This window comes from Arvicola amphibius, chromosome 1 (genome assembly GCF_903992535.2).
Source record: "Arvicola amphibius chromosome 1, mArvAmp1.2, whole genome shotgun sequence".
Classification (NCBI taxonomy): Eukaryota; Metazoa; Chordata; class Mammalia; order Rodentia; family Cricetidae; genus Arvicola; species Arvicola amphibius.
In genome coordinates this window covers 94,375,931-94,394,781 of record NC_052047.1, presented here as the reverse complement: position 1 = coordinate 94,394,781, position 18,851 = coordinate 94,375,931, and the positions used below count along the sequence as shown (strand labels likewise).

Below are 18,851 nucleotides of genomic sequence, written 5' to 3'. Positions count from 1 at the left end.
TCAACAAAATAGAAACAAAGAAAACAATACAAAGAATCAATGAGGCAAAAGAGTGGGTTCTTCCAGAAAATCAACAAAATAGACAAACCTTTATCCAAACTAACCAAAAGACAGAATATCCAAATTAACAAAATCAGAAATGAAAAGGGGATATAACAACAGACATGGAGGAAATACAGAGGATCATCAGGTCATATTTCTAAAACCTGTACTCCACAAAATTGGAAAACTTAAAGGAAATGGACAACTTTCTGGATAAATATCACTTACCAAAATTAAATCAAGACCAGATAAGCAAATTAAACAGACCTATAACTGCTGAAAAAATAGAAACAGTCACAAAAAGTCTCCCAACCAAAAAAAGCCCTGGACCAGATGGTTTCAGCTCAGAATTCTACAAGACATTCAAAGAAAAACTAATACCAATACTCCTCAAATTATTCCACACAAGAACAGAAACAGAGGGAACATTGCTACAATTACCCTGATACCCAAACCACAGAAAGACAATACTAAGAAAGGGAAGTACAGACCAATCTCACTCATGAACATTGATGCAAAAATACTAAATAAAATACTGGCAAATCGAATCCAAGAGCACATCAGAACCATCATCCACCATGACCAAATCAGCTTCATCCCACAGATGCAGGGATGGTTCAACATACGAAAATCTGTCAGTGTAATCTACCATATAAACAAGGTGAAAAATAAAAACCACATGATCATCTCATTAGATGCCAAAAAAAGCATTTGACAAAATACAACATCCCTTCATGATAAAGGTCCTGGAGAGAGCAGGGATACAAGGAGCATACCTAAACATAATTAAGGCAATATACAGCAAGTCAACAGCCAACATCAAACTAAATGGAGAGAAACTCCCAGTGATTCCACTGAAATCAGGAACAAGACAAGGTTGGCCACTCTCCATACCTATTGAATATAGTTCTTGAGGTCCTAACTGGAGCAATAAGACACCAAAAGGAGATCAAGGGGATACAAATTGGAAAAGAAGTCAAACTCTCACTGTTTGCTGATGATATGATAGTTTACATAAGTGATCCCAAAAATTCTACCAAAGAACTTCTACAACTCATAAACACTTTCAGCAATGTAGCAGGATACAAGATTAACCCAAAAAAATCAGTAGCCCTCCTGAACACAGATGATAAAAGGGCTGGGGAAGAAATCAGAGAAACAACACCCTTCACAATAGCCACAAATAGTGTAAAATATCTCAGAGTAACTCTAATCAAACAAGTGGAAGACTTGTATGACAAGAACTTTAAATCTTTTTTTTTTTTTTTTTTTTTTTTGGTTTTTCGAGACAGGGTTTCTCTGCTGCTTTTTTAGAGCCTGTCCTTGAACTAGCTCTTGTAGACCAGGCTGGCCTCGAACTCACAGAGATCCGCCTGCCTCTGCCTCCCGAGTGCTGGGATTAAAGGCGTGCGCCACCACCGCCCGGCTTTTAAATCTTTTAAGAAAGAAATTGAAGAAGACACAAGAAAGTGGAAAGATCTCCTGTGCTCTTGGGTAGGCAGAATTAACATAGTAAAAATGGCAATCTTACCAAAAACAATCTACAGATTCAACGCAATGCCCATCAAAATCCCAGCAAAATTCTTCAAAGACCTCAAAAGAATGATACTCAACTTCATTGGAAAAGCAAAAAACCCAGCATAGCCAAAACAATCCTATGCAATAAAAGAACTTCTGGAGGCATCACAATCCCTGACCTCAAACTCTACTACAGGGCTACAGTACTGAAAACAGCCTGGTATTGGCATAAGAACAGACAGGAGGACCAATGGAACCAAATAGAAGACACGAATATCAATCCACATATCTTCAAACACCCCATCTTTGATAAAAAAGCAAAAAATATCAAATGGAAAAAAGAAAGCATATTTAACAAGTAGTGCTGGCATAACTGGATATCATCCTGTAGAAGAATGAAAATAGACCCATATCTATCACCATGCACAGAACTCTAGTCCAAATGGATCAAAGACCTCAGCATAAAGCCAGCCACACTGAACCTTAGAGAAGAGAAAGTGGGAAGTACACTTGAACACATTGGCACCGGGAATCACTTCCTAAATAGAACCCTAGCAGCACAGACACTGAGAGAAACAATTAATAAATGGAATGTCCTGAAACTGAAAAGCTTCTGTAAAGCAAAGGACATGGTCAACAAGACAAAACGACAGCCTACAGAATGGGAAAGATCTTCACTAACCCCACATCAGACAGACGTCTGATCTCCAAAATATACAAAGAACTCAAGAAATTGGACACCAATAGATCACATGATCCAATAAAAAAAAATGGAGTACAGACCTAAACAGAGAACTCTCAACAAAGGAATCTAAAATGGCTGAAAGACACTTAAGGAAATGTTAAACATCCTTAGTCATCAGAGAAATGCAAATCAAAACAACTCTGAGATTCCATCTTACACTTGTTAGAATGGCCAAGATCAAGAACACTGATGACGACTTATGCTGGAGAGGATGTTGGGAAAAGGGAACACTTCTGCATTGTTGGTGGGAATGCAAGCTGGTACAACCCCTTTGGATGTCTGTGTGGCAATTTCTCAGAAAATTAGAAAACAACCTTCCTCAAGACCCAGTAATACTACTTTTGGGTATATATCCAAAGGATGCTCAATCATGCCACAAGGACATGTGCTCAACTATGTTCATAGCAGCTTAGTTTGTCATAGCCAGAACCTGGAAACAACCTAAATGCCCCTAGATCGAAGAGTGGATTAGAAAAATGTGGTACATTTACACAATGGAGTATTACACAGCAGAAAAAAATAACAACAGCTTGAAATTTGCAGGAAAATGGATGGAGCTAGAAAAACATTATTTTGAGTGAGGTAACCCAGACACAGAAAGACATTTATCACATGTACTCACTCCTGGGTGGTTTTTAAACATAAAACAAAGAAAGCCAGCCTACAAATCACAATCCCAGAGATCTTAGACAACAATGCGGACACTAAGAGAGACTTACATAGATCTAATCTACATGGGAAGTAGAAAGTAGGAAAAGACAAGATCTCCTCAGTAAATTGGGAGCATGGGGACCTTGGGGAAGGATTGAAGGAGGAAGGGGAGAGGCAAGGAGGGGAGCAGAGAAAAATGCAGAGCTCAATAAATATCAATAAAAAAAAGTAGGTGTCTGTGTGTGGCGCAAGCCTTTAATCCCAGCACCCGGTAGGCAGGAGAATCTCTGTGAATTCAAAGCCTGCCTGGCCTACAGAGCGAGAGAGACACACAGATAAATGTATTTATTATTATTTTATTTACTTATTTATTTATTTTGGTTTTTTGCAACGGGTTTCTCTTTGGCTTTGAAGCCTGTCCCAGAACTACCTCTTGTAGACCAGGCTGGCCTCCAACTCACAGAGATCCGCCTGCCTCTGCCTCCCAAGTGGTGGGATTAAAGGCGTGCACCACCACCCCGCGTAAATATATTTTTTAAAAAAGTTAAAAAGCAGAAAGGTGGCAGTGAAGCACGGGTTGCTGCCTTCTACCCACCCATGTCCCCCTCCGTTCCTGTGTCTTTGTGGGGGTGGGCGGGCATCCCTGCCTGTGGAGGCTGTCCTGGGGACCTTGAGACGTCCTGGAGCGGTCCTTACAGTGCTGGGCTCCAGGCTCAGAGCGTTCTCTGTCCCCGCCCCCAGCTCCATGGTGATCCGGGACCTGACCCTTCGCAGTGCCGCCAGTTTTGGCTCCTTCCACCTCATCCGGCTGCTGTATGATGAGTACATGTTCTACCTGGTGGAGCACCGTGTGGCCCAGGCCACTGGGGAGACGCCCATTGCCGTCATGGGCGAGGTGAGGCAGGGAGACCAGAGGCCCAGATCCACCCAGACACTCTCACGCTGGCTCAAGTCTTGCAAAACACCTGGAATTCTCTGCACCCACAATGTAGCTCACGCCTGTCTATAACTCCATCTCCCGGGGATCCAGCATCCTCTTCTGGCCTCTGTAGGTATTGCACACACACACATAGACTAAAGGCAAAGAAATGAAGCCATGTTTGTAATTTGTATGGGCCAGCATCAGGACCCCCAAGGACACTGTGTCACTCTGTCCAGTAGCCTCGAGCCACCCCCAGGGCCCGGCAGAAGCAGCTCTGGCTATGTCATGGGGGTTTGACTGGCATCTCAGGCCCCTCCCTTCTCTTGCAGTTCAATGATCTGGCCTCCCTGTCGCTGACCCTGCTGGACAAAGGTGGGTGTGTGCCCTGGCTCCTGCTCCCTTGCTCGTGACTATGAGCAGAGCAACTGTGACAGCCTCTGGGGTGGGTTTAGGACCCTAGGATCTGGCATGCAGGTGGTGGGAATCCTGGCGATTTGGTGTGGGCTCCTGTGACACCCTGTAATAGCTTCATGAGGTGTGAAAAGAGTTCATTGCTGGCCAGTCTGGGTGGCACCCCAGGCTAGTGGCCACAGGAGACCCTGGTGCGCCTGGATGGTCAGGCAAGATATGGGGTGCACCCAGATGATCAGGCAGGACGTGGGGTGCACCTGGATGGTCAGGTAGGACGTGGGGTGCACCCGGGTGGTCTGGCAGGACATGGTTTCCCCCTGAATGGTCAGGCAGGATGAGGGGTGCACCCGCATGGTCAGGCAGGATGTGGGGGTAGGTGGAAAGTCTTACAGGCCACTGTGTTCTTACTGTCCCCTCTGTCCCCTCACCCTGCAGAGGACATTAGGGATGGACGCAGCAGTGAGGCAGATGTGGATGGCTGCAGCCCGGGCGAGCCCCTGGTGAAACGGGAACGGAGTGACCCCAATCACCCACTGCAGGGCATCTAGCCCTTCCCTGGGCGCCTTCCACGCGCTTCCGGAAGGCGTCGCCTGGCCCTCCAGGGATCTGGACTCTCAGCCTATCACACTAGTGCCTCTTAGATGATGCCATGTTTACTGTGACCCAAGGTGCCCCACCCCCAGAGGCCAGAGATTGGGGAATGCTGGTGGCCGCTCAAGCTGCCCACACCCTGCTAAGGTATCCCCAGGAGATACAGGGATCCACCTGTCCCTTGTCCCAACACCTTCCCTGATCCATGTACAAATTGTGAGGCATATCCCTCCGAATAGCCCCAGCTGCCCCCATGGCTTTTCTACTCAGCTGCTCTCAACTTAGACCACCATTTCAAAGAAAACCTAACCCTTGCTGGGCACTGACCCCGTGCTCTGTTCCATGCACCTCATGGCCTCTCGTGGACAGGCGAGGCCTCCAGGTGCAGGCCCTGGCCCTAGGTGGATCACAGATGCTAAGACATCCTATCTTACCCTAGACAGGTCCAAGTCCAAGTCCAAGAAGAAAACAGGCTCCGTGTTCAGCCCACCTGTGTCAGCCTTGCAAACTGTCCAGTTCAAGGTCGACACCACGCTAGCCCAGGGCTGGGCCTAGGCTGGGTTTGCCCAATTGGCCGCAGCGGTCAGCACCACGTCCACACCTCCCGGCAGCATCCTGCAACCTGTGTACACCACAGTGCCTGGGCCCCTGCAGTCTTCCAGACAACACCCCAAACAAGTCATGCTGCCTTCTCTGGCCTGTGGCTGACCCCTTCTCAACCCCAGACCCCAAAATCTCTGGGGACGAATGATCACCAAGGCTGTGTGGCCTTAGTTCTAGACGCCCAGCACGTGGCCATGCCACCGCACCACAGTTGCCATGATGGAAGCTCCTCCCACAACCTAGGAAGCGCCTAATGAAATAACGATAGTTTTTCTCTTTTTGAAAGCAATGTTCCCCCAATAGTTTTGTGCTGTAATTGTTCTTGGAAAGTTCTTGTGAATGTGTCCATCGCAACACACCCAGAGTCTGTCTGTTCATTCTCGCGTCACTGGTCACGTGGAGCCTTCAGAGTGGCTCTCAAAAACGTGTCCTGGGGACACGGTGCTGGCCAGGCTTGCCCTCTTGTGGAAACCAATACACACCGGAGTTTTGCCTTGCACTGTGTTGTCCTTTGTCGGGTAGGTGGATCACCTGTGCTCCAGTCTCAGGGGATCATGTAGATACACCCAAAACACCTTGCTCTGGGCAACCAGCCCCCTGCACTGGCCGGCTGGCTCACCAGAGAGAGGAGGCCGAGCCCTTTGATCACTGGGTCTCTTGCTTCCAGGAGTGACGGGCTGGTGACCCTAGCAAGGCCAGCCCAAGCTGGTGACAGGAGGACACAAGCTTGCATGGGGTGGCCCTTCCAGACACAGCAGAATAAATGCACACTCTTGTCCCTGGCACCTGACAGGCACCTCTTGGGGACTTTGTCTGTACCGTGGTGAGCGCAAATGTCGGCTCTCCTAGGGATTTGGGGTGAGTTTGTATCCCAGAAGTGGCTGTCCGTGGAGAGCTTTTCAGGGTAGAACTGGGAATAGGCTCCTGGGGTGGTCCCTGTTCCTTACAGGACACCCCAGAAAGGTAGACACATGACCCCTAAACCGCTGCTCGGGGGCCAGGTTCACACATCTGAGACAGCAGGCTTCAGCCAGCCCGGACCCTCTAGTCCAGGAAGGAAGCCCTGGGGGACCCCCAATGGGGACAGAGGTGAGACTTAGTCCCTTCTCTGGCTGCTATGACAAAACCAACCAGCAAAAGTGACCAAAGGCTGGAAGGGTTTGATGTGGCTCACGGAATGCAGCCAGGTATGCAGGAAGGCCTGGTGGCAGGCAGGAACATGAGGTGGCGTCTGGGTTCTCAGCTGGCTTTCTCCTGCTTCACACTGAGTGTGTGCGCGTGTGCGTTTGTGAGTTTGTGCGCACATGCGTGCGTGTGGTGTGTGAAGGTTCAAGGACAGTTTTTGAGAATCAGTCTCATCCTTATGTGGGTCTCAGGAATTGAACACTTAGGTCATCAGGCCTGGCAGCAAGCACCCATACCCACTGAGCCATCTCGCCGGCCCATTTCACACCAGAACTCTCCAGACTGTCCAGCAGGAACCCACCAGCCCTTCATTCCTCTGGGGAACAGGCTCAGACCATCCTCGTCTCCCACTGAAGCCGCAAAGCCAAGTCAGAAACTAGACATGGCCTGAGGAGAGTGGCTCCCAGCCTCCCCTCAGAGCCAGGCATGCTCTGTGAGCAGTGAGGGAATGGAGGCTTCTGAGATGGGAGATGACGCCCTGGGGTTGAAGACAGGGTCACACTGGAGTCCACGACCCTTCAGGTCCCAGGCAGGGACCTCATACAGAAAGCCTCTGGGAGGCCCTGTGAGCACAGCAGGCTGCACACCATTTCCATGCTGTCCCAAGAAGGACGGGGTCACTGGAATAAAGATACAATGGCTGGAACACCAGCAGCCACCTTGGGCCTCTAGACAGAGTCCCTTGGTAGGGATAGGACAGAAGCCTGGCTCTTCTGTGTCTTAGTTACTGTTTGGTCACTCGGAGACACCATGAAAAAGGCAGCTTTAAAAAGAAAGCATCAAATGCCTTTAATCCCAGCACTCGGGAGGCAGAGGCAAGCGGATCTCTGTGAGTTCGAGGCCAGCCTGGTCTACAGAGCTAGTTCCAGGACAGGCTCCAAAGCCACAGAGAAACCCTGTCTTGAAAAACAAAAAACAAAACAAACAAACAAAAAACTTGTTACTTAATAAACGAGATGCCCACTCCCAGGGGAACATTCTCTTCCTGAAGCATGCCCTTGCCCCTGGTTCTCCTCCCATCTCTGGCTGGTGTGTGTCTCCATCCCTGGTCCCGCCCCAGGCCCTGCCCCACCCCACCCCCACCCCCTTTAGGGATAGGGGTAGCCATTCTCAGGAATGCTGGGCTTGCCAGCACCTGGCCCTCAGCAGCAGCACACAGAGATTCAGAAATACCAGAGACTCTTGGAGTGGTGGCAGGGGTGGGGTGGCACGGGTGTGGCATTGCCATTCAGACACTCACAGGACAGGCAGCTCGGCACCGCCCTTCAGGCATTCGAGGCCTAACCTTCAGCCAAGTGTCTCCCCTTCCTGTTTTCTGGGGCAAGCTCACAGGGACTTTAGAGCATGAATCGCCCCCGATGGTGTGTGACGTGGAAGCCACAGGAAGACATTGGGGGAGGTCTCTTGCTGAAACTGGAAGTAGGTGATGCCCACCGAGCCCTGCCCCCACCTGACACTGTCTCCATCCCTGTGGTGCTGGAATTATCATGCATGCAACCGGCTGCAGCTTTTATCTTCAAAGAGAGGGACTCACTGTGTAGCTGGAACTATGTAGCTCAGGCTGGCCTCAAACTCCCAGAGCGCCACCAGCCCCTGCCTCCCGCGTGCTGGTCTTGAAGGCTGGGTAGCAGCAGATTTCCTTGACTTCCTGACCTCCTGCCCCCACTTAGCTCTGTGTGGGCTGTCATACTGTAAGTGGTGCTGGGGGGTGCCTGCCAGTCAAAGGTCTCCCCACTGCGCCCCAGCCCCTTCATCGTTTATCTCAATTGGCACTTCATCCGGGGGAGCTCCCTGGGGGTCCCCTAGCCCGATGAGGAGCACTTCCATGGCTTACAGTGTTCTCCACCCAGGATTCCCAGCTCTTGTGTGCATGGCTCTACAGTCAAACAGCCATATCTCCCAATCCCGTCACCCTGAGCTTAGCCAGCACTGGAAGGGAGGAGGTGCCAGGAGATGGCGGTCTCTCTTCACAGCAGAATTAAGGTGGGCTGCTCAGTGGGCAGAACGTTTGCCCATACCTAGGAGGCCGGGAGCTCAGGCACAGGGCCTGTCAACACAGCACTGGTGGAGGCAGAAAGATTGGGAGTTCAAGGCCATTCTCAACTCCAGAGGTCTGAGGCCAGTCTGGGCTACAAAAGAAAAGCAAACTGGGCATGGTGGTACATGCCTTGAGGGAATCTAATCTCTGTGAATTCCAGGCCAAGCCAAGGCTACACACCGAGACCCTGTCTCAAGAGAGAATGACAGTCATGCGGGACAGCGACCTCGGGCTTGAGTGTGACAGAAGCAGGGGCTATGGAGTCAGAGGACAACTTTGTGGAGCTCGCTCTCTCCACCTTCACACAGGTCTGGTCTGGGGATCCCGCCGTTCTTTGTTCTTGCTCTTGGCTGCGGGCTCCCTGGAGACAGACACCCTTCTGGCACCCTCAGCTTTTCGGGAAAAGAGACTGTTGCTTCCCACAGCGCGGCACCCTCCCCCAAAGCCTACGCCTGCCCCACAAACAAGCCAGCGGCTCTGGCAGTCATGTCTCCCATGACACGGATGTCAGCAATCACGCTGAGGCTGAACCCAGCTCCCCAGATACCCCACAGCCCCAAACAGCAGCAGTAACCTCCCTGTGCTCCCTCATGGGGACATGAGGTATGGACAGCTGGCAGGAGTCGAGGAGAGCCACCCTCCAGGACCTGCCTTGCATACTGTGTGGCTCTGGGCAGGTGTCCACTGCTCTCTGGACTACCAAGGGAACATATAAGGGACACCTCCTCAGCACTAGGGTTACAGCCGTGAACCACCACGCTTGCTTCATGTAGTACTGTGGGTGAAGTCCAGGGCCTTGTGTGTAGCTACTGAGCCCTAAGTACTTTACCAACTAAACCCCAACACCCCACCCTACTGAGGTACAGTCCAACCCCTATGTCCTCATTTCTTTTAGACAGGGCTGTCTGTCCTTTGTGGCCCTGAATGACCTCCATCTCCCCTGTCCCAGCCTCCTGAATGCAGGGTAAGAGTTCAGTGTCAACCCTGACCCTGACACTTAATTCTGAGGTTCCCGGCTGAACTCCGAAGGCATCTGGCAACTGCCAGGTCCTCCTGGCCTCACCGTGCAGTCTGAGCAGCACACACAGCAGAAATCAAATCGCTTTAATTGGGGGCAGCTCCCGGGTCCAGCCTGGGTCCTGTGGCAGCGGGGCCAGAAGGGCCAGCCAGGCCCGCGGCCTGCCTGTGTCTGCCACCTGGTTTCCCTTTCTTGGTGGATGCAGTAGTTTTCTTCCCCAACTGATTGGACTGCAGGCTGGGGGCCACGTCAGTGACAGGGACCCCCACATGGAGCAGCGGCTCATCATCTAGGGCCTTGAAGCTGAAAACATAATCCACACTCGCCACGGCATCCAAGACCTCGGGGACGCCATAGTCGAAGGACAGTAGCTCATCCGGCAGGTGCAGGGAGCGGATGTCAGCTGTGCAATCGTCCCCACTACCACCACTGTCTCGTGGGCCAGGCCCAGAGCCCCTGTGCAGGGCCGCCTCCGTCTCAGTGCCACCAGGGAGACAATCGAAAAGTTTCATGGCATCTTCTAGAAGGACCTTGTCCGGAAGGAAGAACGCACGGGCCACCTCGGAAGGCATGGTCTCACCCGAGCCCACTGGGGTGACATCCTCCGCCCCGGCCACCTTGGGCTCCACAGGCCCAGGAGGGAACTGCGGGCCTGGCTTGGCCACAGCATTGCCCTGGAGCTCCCTGGGGGCTTCGATGGGCCTCACGGTCACCTGGGGCCCTGGGAACTGGCTGGCATGGCCACTGAGGTGGCCATAGGGCCCTGGTGGCAGCGTGTGTGCTGTGGGGACAGTGATGAGCAAGGAAGACGGCTTAGTCTCTTTGGGGGTCGGTAGGGGTGCCAGGCCGTCTCTAAGCATCTCCATGAAGTTGAGGGGCCCTCCATCGCCCACAAAGCCCAGTGCTTCGGGACCAGGCTCCTCAGGTGGAAGGTAGTGTGTGATGTACTGTGGCCCGCCAGGAGCCGGCTGGTAGTGGGGGTAGAGAGGAGGCGGAGGCCCTGGGGCCTTGAGGTAGGATGGGGCCTCCAGCACGTAGCCACCGGACAAGGTGGGACCCCCAGCCACTGCCACCTTGTACAGAGATGACTGGCCGAAGTCAGAGGGGGCCCACTCGATTCGATAGATGCGAGGGTCGAAGAAGCAGCCACAGGGAGCCATCTGGAAACCTGTAGGTGGTAGACACTCTTGAGTGTCTGTGGGATACCAGGCCATGACATGGGGGGACAGAGGACATAGCCCTCACCTCAAAAGTGCCTTGCATATATACTGGCTTTGTTCAGTAGTCATCTGGGGACTCACGGGTGCACGACCCTCAGAGACTATTGGGGAGACTCCTATTCTCAGGGGAGCCGCGACCTGAGCTTGTGGAGAGCCTTACCTAGTGGTAGCTGTTGTCACCAAAGCAAGCTTCGGCCTGTTCTCTAGTGTCACTTCAAACTGTGGCACTGAGGTTAGTATGGGGGGATCTGTCTGGGGTACAGAGGCGGCCCAAGGTCTCATCTTGGGTCAGGATGGAGCCTGCTCTCGGCATGCTGGGGCGCTGGCCAGTACCTGCTGGAGGCCCTGAAAGCACATCCTGGTCTGCGGGAGTCTGATAGAGCAAGCTGGCGCTGCCTGTGAACAAAGGCAGCAAGGTGGGTGGGGCGGAGCCGGGCCCTGGGCCATCATATGCCCCGCCCACCACTCCCATCATACCTATGGTGGGAAGGGGTTCGGGGACAGCTGGCACCTCAGTGCCCTCCAGGCCCCGTGGGCCGAAGCCTTCCTGGGGTATGGCTGGGGGGTAAAGGGTTTTGGGTTGCTGCATGGGGGAGACAGGCCACCCCGAGGGGCGCCAGGTGGCAGCACAGGCACCTTGGGGACAGAGTCCCACTGGGTTCTGTTTGCCCTGTTGCTAGGTGGAGGGTTCCAGGTCAGGGTGGGCACACCACCCAGGTTCCAGGGTGGGGGTGGCCAGGACGGTGACTCCCTCCACTCCCTGGGCAGACACACCCTGGGCCAGGTCACCCCAATTTACAACTACAAGGGCACTGGCCAGCAAAACAGGACAACCAGGAGTCAGGAAACAGGGCAGATGGGGACCTGCAGGAAGAGGGAAGGATGCTGCCTCAGACACGTAAAGAAAGCTGAGCATGGTGGCAGGTGCCTGCCCAGGGTTCCAGGAGTTCGAGACCACTCTAGGAAACACGAAGCTTTATCTCAAAAACACAATACAGAAAAACAAGTTGTAGAAGAATAAAATTTATTGTCTCAGTTGGCTACTTGTAGGCATTGGCTTTGTGTTTGGGCAGGAAGGCGAAGCCAGGCGGGACTGGTCCAAGCAGCATCTCACTGTGAGGAGGGTGACAGACAGGCAGGTCAGTCCTGGACCTCCGAGCATCACCCAGCAGAACCCTGGCTGGTGGGTACCTGATGCGAATCCAGTCTGCGGCCTGTTGGCTGGCCATGAGTGTCTCCAGGTGGTCACGGCCTAGGTAGTAGGGTGGCCTCTCATTGATCCTCTGTGGGAGTCGCTCCAGTAGGCCCACGGGCACATACCTGCGGGCCAGGGAGGACAGAAGAGGCCATAGGCCGGGAAGGCCTGAGCCCGTGACCCCCAGCCTGAACCTGCTCCCTGGCTGACGCCCACCTGCAAAGGAAGGAGAGCCACTCAAGAAGGAAGCGCCGGGTCCGCTCCACTCCTTGTGTGTCGGAGCCCCAGTGTTCCAGACCATAGTGTGTAAAGTCCCTCAGGATGTCCAGGCGCTCAGAGGACGAGATGTCCCAGTGCCTCTGTTCCTTGATCTCCGTGAACAGCCAGGGCTTGAGCAAGGCACCACTGTGAAGGGATGCGGTCAGTGAGGACCCACCTCGTCCACCCAGCAGCCCCAGGGGTAGAAACTTCTAGCATCCCTATCCAAGCTCAGCTGTCACTCACCGGGCGATCATGACCCCTGCGACCCCTGTCTGCATTGCACAGTTGGCGTCCTCGAACGAAAGAATATCTCCATTTCCTTAAGAGACAGAGTGGGGGTCTTGGCAGTGGCAAGCCCATGGCGCTGGGGAAGCCATCGATCTTGGGATTGCCCAGGGACCCAATGTCCCCCCGTCTTCCTAGCTGAGAGACACAGCAGGGTGAGTGGCCCCGGAAGCTCTGGGCACCTACCGAACAGGGGCATGGGGCTGGCCACCTTGGCGCACTGCTCGATGTAGGGCCAGTCAGCCAGCCTGGTGTAGCGCTGCTCTCGGGAGCGGCCATGGAGCTGGGAGGGAGGTGCCATGATGAGGAAAGGTGGAGGGCGGGGGGGGGGGGGGGGGGAGGATGGGACAAGGGAGACAGCGAGGAACCAGAGACAGACAGGAAGGGACCAGGAGAGCCAGAGTGACTCCAAGACACTGCCCCTGACACCCACCGTGACCAACGCAACACCCCAGTCCCGCAGCTCAGGCAGCAGACGGTGCGCTAGGCTCACACGCTCCTGGACACCTGTGCGCATCTTCACAGTCAAAGGCACATCCAGCACCTGCGGGCACAAGGGCAGAGAGGGAGCATACAGCAGACCTATGGGGAGCGGGGGGGGGGGGGGGGCATATCCGAGGAGCCCGGGTTACCTCATTCACGCCCCGCACAATCTGCTGGAACTTGGCTGAGCGATTCATGAGTGCACAGCCGCCACCCTGTGGGACATGGACACCCTGGTGACTCCCTGAGAAACGCAGACTCTCCCAATGGGCACCCACACATAGCTGAATCGCCTGCCACCTGGCTCAGTGTGCTCCATGTCCAGATAGGGCAGGAGGACAGGGTCCTCGGCTCAGGTCACACCCTCCCCAGCTCATCACCTTCTTGTAGACAAGGTCGATGGGGCAGCCCACATTGATATCCACAAAGTCCACGTCAATGGTGCGGTTCAGGAGCTCAGCACATTTGGTCATGGTGTCAGGGAAGGCGCCCTCCAGCTGCTCCAGGCAAAGTGTGGTTAGCGACCAGCCCACTGGGGTTATCACACAGCCCATGGCCACCACGACGGGGAGACATTGTTTCCCAACATGGCAGCGCCTTCCAACCTCCCTCAGGGCAAACACTGACTTGCACTCCAAAGATGTCCTCACAGGGGTGGCGCTTGAGCAAGGCCCACTCGGACATCTGTCCCTGCAAGAGGTTCGTGCACACGGCCATCTCACCGCAGGTCACATCCGCACCGAAGCGCTTGCAGATGCGGCGAAAGGGTAGGTTCCCACACTGCCAGGACAGGGGCAGGTTCAGGCCTCAGAAGTCAGCAAAGCCAGGAGGACATCAGCCACCAGCAATGCCCCGAGAATCCCTGAGCCACCCGCCCCCCAGCCACCTCCTACCGTGGTGAGCGGAGCAAGGTACAGCTTCCCGCTAATGTCCAGCTGGAGGGGAGGAGAGCATCAGGTGAAGTCGGGCCTCCCTGCCACCGTCCACGACTATGCTCCCTCCACACCCGGGCCTCCTGCTACTGCTCCCTCTTTGCACACCATGTCCGCGTCTCTCAGGAGACAAGTTTGCCAGCGCCCAGGCTCCTATACTGGAGGGCTCCATTCAACCTTTAACCCCCGTCTCAATGGCCTCCCGTCAGGAGCCTTCCATGCTGTTCCCTTCCTCCCTAGCCCTGATCGGCCGGCAGGGACTGTCCAGGTTCTGTCCTGAGATAGGATTATGGACAATTCTGGAGCCCAGCTCCCACACCTGCATCCTTACCCGCTTCTTCTCACAGGGTCGCAGCCGAATGACGTCCTCGTCCGTCAAGGGGCCACAGGTGGACACAGGGCTGCCATGCGGGGTGCTGGCCCCTCCTGTAGTGTCTAGCTGGGCATGGCAACTGTTCTGCTCCGGGGTAACCGTGGCTACAGAGGTCTCAGGGATGGCCATGGGCATAGGGCCCTGGGTGAGGTGGCGCAGGGCCTGCTCAGCCCGCTCAAAGCACACTTGGCGCTTCCTAAGCTGCTGCTGCAGGGCTCTGTTGAGGCCATTGCGCACTGGAGGGAGGTCCGCACAGCGAGCCACTACCTCCTCTTGCACCAGGTTCTGGCCCTCAGGCCCAAGGTGGGCCCTGGCAAAGCGACAGGTCACACTGTAAGGGCACCGGCCGAAGGTGTCGAAGAGCACACAGCGGGGGCCCAAGTCTGCTGGCTTGGTCTCCAGGTAGCGCCCTACATCATGCAGGAAGCGGCACCGGTCACCAAATGCACATGTGGCCGACTCCTGTGAGGGACATGAGGGAGGGGCCGGGAGAGGAGAAAGTGGCCAGGGTGGTTGTGAGGGATTATTCTCCCAGCTGTGTGTGTGAGCAACCCTAGTGTGCCTGTGTCGCCAGCTCTAAAGCTGGAACCGTGTCAGGCTCACGTGAGCTGGAGATCACATCGGCTCAGCAGTGACCAAGAGCCCCAGCTGCTCTTGCACACGACCAGGTTTGATTCCCACACCGTGTGGCGAGTCACAACAGCCTGTAACTCGGGTACCAGGGTGGCTAAAGCCCTCTTTAAAGGACAGGTAAGTTGGGGTTGGAGAGATGGCTCAGAGGTTAAGGGAATTGCCTGCTCCTCCAAAGGTCCTGAGTTCAATTCCCAGCAACCACGTGGCGGCTCACAACCATCTGTAATGGGGTCTGGTGCCCTCTTCTGGCCTGCAGGCATACACACAGACAGAATATTGTATACATTTAAAAAAAAAAAAAGACAGGTAAGTTTTAGGTATCTTTGGAAACAGCATCATGGTAAACTTGAAACAGATTTATCAGACCAGCATGGGCCACAGAAGACACAAAAAGGCCAGTGTGGCCTCAGATGCCAGGGCAGCAGTGAGCAGGCTAAGGGCAGGAGTTCTTGAAGGCAGTACTCTGCACCTGCGAGAAGCCAAGGCCGTGCGTATGTCCCAGCACAGCGGCAGCAGGCTTTGAGAGACAGGCCCATGGCGTACCCTCAGATCCCCCTCTCACCTGGAGGAGAGACGGGCAAAGCCGTTCCTTGTCATAGTGCGTTGGCTTCACGTGCGGCCGGCTTTTGTTTTGGCCTCGGGCCCTCTTGGGCACCTGTCGTTGCTCGGGAGGCTCAGCTGCCTCCTCTGTCTTCCCGTTCTCCTGCCCATCTTCCAGGCGTATCCTCTTGGCCTTGGGCTCGGCCGAGTCACTGCCATCAGTGTCTCCGGTGGGCGTTTCCTGACACACACCCTCTGGCCTGTCTGCGTCCAGGTATTGGTGGAACTGTTCCTTGGTGGTGCGGTACCTGCCAGAGAGGGAGAGGTTTGGTTGGCATAGGGAAAGGGGACTGGCGACCAATGTCCTCGCTCACACGCTTCTATAGACCAGAGGCGCGCTGCTTAGGTCAGCTCTCACCCTGGGGCACCCCAGCTACTGAGGGACACCTATTTGTGTCTCCGTTCAGAGAATTGCACTATTACAGGTTGTAATGTACAAGCACCAACAAATCACGTTAGACTACTGAGAAACTACAAGTCCCAGAACGCTTGGCCGTTAGACTCAAGCTGCCACGCTTCCCAGAAAGCCTTTCGGCCCGCTTACAGAGACGCAGATTAAAACCGCATCGGGAAGTGGCAATGAAGCCCGTCATTTTTTTTTTGGCCCGCGCCCGGAAACTACAAGCCCCAGCATGCACCGCGCGCATCGAGTCTGCATCCTCACGCTGCGCACGCGCAAAGCCGTCTCTAAGGCGTGTGACAGCCGACAACGTGTTACTTTCCGTCGAGGCAGTGGGGCCACCGGGCTGTCCCTCTCCAGGACGCCGCCACACCTCCCGGCATGCACCGCGTTCGCCGCGCTACGGACGCCGGGAAGGCCCCATCAGCTTCGCCGTCCCGCACCAGTGACTCACTGAGCTTTAATGGGCGCTACGCCCCGTTCGCACGCGCCAACTCCGGAGTCACCGCCACCACCTCTCTCGGCTGCCGCTTCTGCATCCTCCGCCATCGACGCCCCTTACGGCAGCTCTGGAGTGTGGCACGAAAGTCTTCCGGGTCGCGGGTGTCCGCCAAAGCCTACCGAGCGGAGTGCGCCTGCTCAGACCGCACCAATGGCGCGAAGGGGCGCGTGCGCACGTCCGTTCCAGGGGGCGGGGCCTTCCTTCGTTGGCTCGCGCAGGAACCGGAAGTGCCCGAGGGTTCCCGGGGGGTTCGTACGCCGGTCACGGGTGGACCTCGAACTCACAGATATCCTCCTGCCTCTGTCCCCGGAGTGTTGGGAGTAAAGACGGGCTGTCGCCTTTCGAAAGGGACATTTCCTTTCTCCCCTGTGTCACGTGTGTATGGTGGGCTTCTCAGCTCTCCCGCGCGGGCTGCAGCAGGCGCTCCTCCCCACTGATCTCGGGATGGAGCCCACTGTGCACGAGGCCCTGTGCCCGCCCCCCATCCGGATACTTGGGGGGGGTGGAGGCAGTAGGATCGGGAGTTCAAAGGTCATCCCGGGCTCGGTAGTGTTCGAGACCAGCCTGAGCTACACGTCTCAAAAACCGAAGCCAAGCCCAACACATCAATAGGTATATTCATTTAATTCTTGGAGTCATGGGGTCTCACTCTAGCCCAGGCTGGCCCTCAACTCACGAAACAGACACAAAGGAAACGGGCTCAGAGAGAGAAAGGCATTAATAAGCCTGAGACCTCGGTGGTGGCCTGTTACTCTCTGCCTCTCCCTGCAGGACGACGTGGGAATAACACGATGTGCGTGGAAAGATTGGGGCTCCTTGTGTCCCTTGGATTGCGACGAGGACACAGTGGGGAAACTGAGGCCCGCAGAGGGCGACCCCTCCTTCCGCGCAAGGCAGCCCGCGGTCGCGGTACGGTACCGACGTTAACCGCGGTGACGCCGCCAACGGCTAGCGCTTACCGCGTACCGGGCCTCGATTTCCTACCCTGGCCCGAGCCGCCATCGCCACTCCTCGCTTACGGTGTTCCCTCCTCCAGGGACACCGCACACCCGCCCCTTTCTCCCTGGCAGTTTCCACACCCAGGGGCACCCCGGCGTCGCCTTTGGGGAATCCGTGCTCCCTGAACAGTGGGATCCAGATAATCCCCCGGAGCTGTGGCAAGCCGTGCCCAGGCCTGAACTCGGCTCACACCGGGAAACAAGGTGTTCAGGAGGGAGACTGAGGCACCAAGTGGGCGCAGGGAAGACTCCGTCCCAGCTGCTGCGTCCTTCCACCTTCCTCTCTGCCTGTCTCTCCTATTCTTCCTGTTTAGCCTCAATGTTTTTCTTTTCATTTTTTTTTTTTTTGAGGTACGGTCTCACGTAGCCAATGCTAGCCTCTACCTGTGGCTGAAAATGACCTTGAATTCCTGATCCGTGCCTGTCTTATGACAAAGGCTCACTTTCTATCCCACGGCAACCCCAAACTCACGGCAGTCCCCCGTCCGCATCTGGCTCCCTCCTTTTCTGTCTCTCTCCAGGTCTGTGCCTGCCTGGGTTCCCCCCGCCCCTCCCCCCCAGGTCTAGCAGGTGCAGCCCAGGCTGAGTGCCCACGGCTGGCCTCCCGGATTTGTGTGGCAGCGATTCTTTTATCTGAGTCTACAGCTGGGTCCTTATCTCGGGGCTGCAGGTCGGGAGCAGGGGGATTAAAGCAGCCGGGGCCAAGCCGGCGGTGGAGAGCCCGCGCCCGTGCAAGTGTGCGCGTGCGCAGAACAGCCCGCCCGGGAGCAAGCCCGCCTCAGCCCCGCCCCTTTCCCCGCTCCCTCCGCAGGCGTCGCTCGCTGCCCAGGTGGCCGGCCTGATGCGTTTCCCACCTTCCTGACCCCGGACCCGTGGGGACCGGGCATTGACCTCTGACCCTGGGCTGTCGATGGCCCCCGGGGGAACTGCCCGGTCCTGTTTTTACCATCCCCGCCTGGATCTGCAGTCCCGTTCCTTCTTGCCGCCCACGGGCCCCCAGGGTCCCTGCCTGACCTCGGTTTGCCCGTGACTCCCCACCCCCACCCGAGAGTATCAGGTGAAGTCGGAGGCCCAGTTGCGGCTCCCACATACCCCCAAAGTCCCAGAAGCGGTGCTGCAAATTTTGAGGCAGGACAGGATGGGGGAGCGACAGGCCAGCCTGGGCTACGCACACAGTACACAGCAAAGCCTTGTCAGGGTCAGCCTGGGGTTGGGCCCTCAGTGGGTAGAGTCCTCGTTGGAACA

The 18,851-nt window shown here is 55.4% G+C and overlaps 3 protein-coding genes across 5 annotated transcripts in view; 1 reads left to right on the top strand and 2 right to left on the bottom strand.

The window, feature by feature from the left end:
• The window catches only part of Rfx2 (regulatory factor X2), a 61,231-nt gene extending 55,457 nt beyond the window's left edge, over window positions 1–5,774 (top strand). The window contains exons 15-17 of the mRNA XM_038332376.1: window positions 3,698–3,851; window positions 4,208–4,250; window positions 4,725–5,774. Of these exons, the coding sequence (XP_038188304.1) occupies window positions 3,698–3,851; window positions 4,208–4,250; window positions 4,725–4,837 (310 nt within the window). The 3' untranslated portion in view covers window positions 4,838–5,774. The remainder of the gene's footprint in view (window positions 1–3,697; window positions 3,852–4,207; window positions 4,251–4,724) is intronic.
• A 4,036-nt stretch (window positions 5,775–9,810) lies between these two features.
• Prr22 (proline rich 22) lies at window positions 9,811–11,533 on the bottom strand. The gene is made up of 3 exons (XM_038318954.1): window positions 11,422–11,533; window positions 11,278–11,340; window positions 9,811–10,892 (listed from the first exon to the last, which is right to left on the bottom strand). The coding sequence occupies exons 1-3, from the start codon at window positions 11,531–11,533 to the stop codon at window positions 9,811–9,813; spliced, it is 1,257 nt and encodes a 418-aa protein (XP_038174882.1).
• Window positions 11,534–11,951: 418 nt separating this feature from the next.
• Dus3l (dihydrouridine synthase 3 like) lies at window positions 11,952–18,129 on the bottom strand. Of its 3 annotated transcripts, none has more exons than XM_038331134.1 (13): window positions 18,079–18,129; window positions 16,561–16,723; window positions 15,669–15,954; window positions 14,432–14,935; window positions 14,062–14,103; window positions 13,796–13,948; window positions 13,549–13,665; window positions 13,318–13,383; window positions 13,119–13,229; window positions 12,872–12,968; window positions 12,644–12,719; window positions 12,356–12,544; window positions 11,952–12,264 (listed from the first exon to the last, which is right to left on the bottom strand). In XM_038331134.1, exons 2-13 carry the CDS (start codon window positions 16,653–16,655, stop codon window positions 11,985–11,987), a joined length of 2,016 nt encoding a protein of 671 aa, XP_038187062.1. In that variant the 5' UTR covers window positions 16,656–16,723; window positions 18,079–18,129; the 3' UTR covers window positions 11,952–11,984. The 3 variants fall into 3 exon arrangements, with proteins under 3 accessions (XP_038187062.1, XP_038187069.1, XP_038187053.1); XM_038331141.2 differs by lacking the exon at window positions 18,079–18,129 and having other exon boundaries at window positions 11,952–12,057; window positions 12,136–12,264; window positions 16,561–18,072; XM_038331125.1 differs by lacking the exon at window positions 18,079–18,129 and having other exon boundaries at window positions 16,561–18,072.
• Between the last annotated feature and the right edge of the window lie 722 nt (window positions 18,130–18,851).

What these genes read in the sequence shown, in the direction of transcription:
- Prr22 (XM_038318954.1), bottom strand. Translation starts at nt 11,533, where the DNA reads ATGCAGCAACCCAAAACCCTTTACCCCCCAGCCATACCCCAGGAAGGC. An exon ending in CGAACCCCTTCCCACCATAG is followed by an intron (nt 11,341 to 11,421) that starts GTATGATGGGAG and finishes CTTTGTTCACAG; the next exon opens with GCAGCGCCAGCTTGCTCTAT. An exon ending in GCTTTCAGGGCCTCCAGCAG is followed by an intron (nt 10,893 to 11,277) that starts GTACTGGCCAGC and finishes TACCACCTACAG; the next exon opens with GTTTCCAGATGGCTCCCTGT.
- Dus3l (XM_038331134.1), bottom strand. Translation starts at nt 16,655, where the DNA reads ATGGCGGAGGATGCAGAAGCGGCAGCCGAGAGAGGTGGTGGCGGTGAC. An exon ending in TCGACCTTGTCTACAAGAAG is followed by an intron (nt 13,384 to 13,548) that starts GTGATGAGCTGG and finishes CATGTCCCACAG; the next exon opens with GGTGGCGGCTGTGCACTCAT. An exon ending in GGGGTGTTGCGTTGGTCACG is followed by an intron (nt 12,969 to 13,118) that starts GTGGGTGTCAGG and finishes CCTCCCTCCCAG; the next exon opens with CTCCATGGCCGCTCCCGAGA.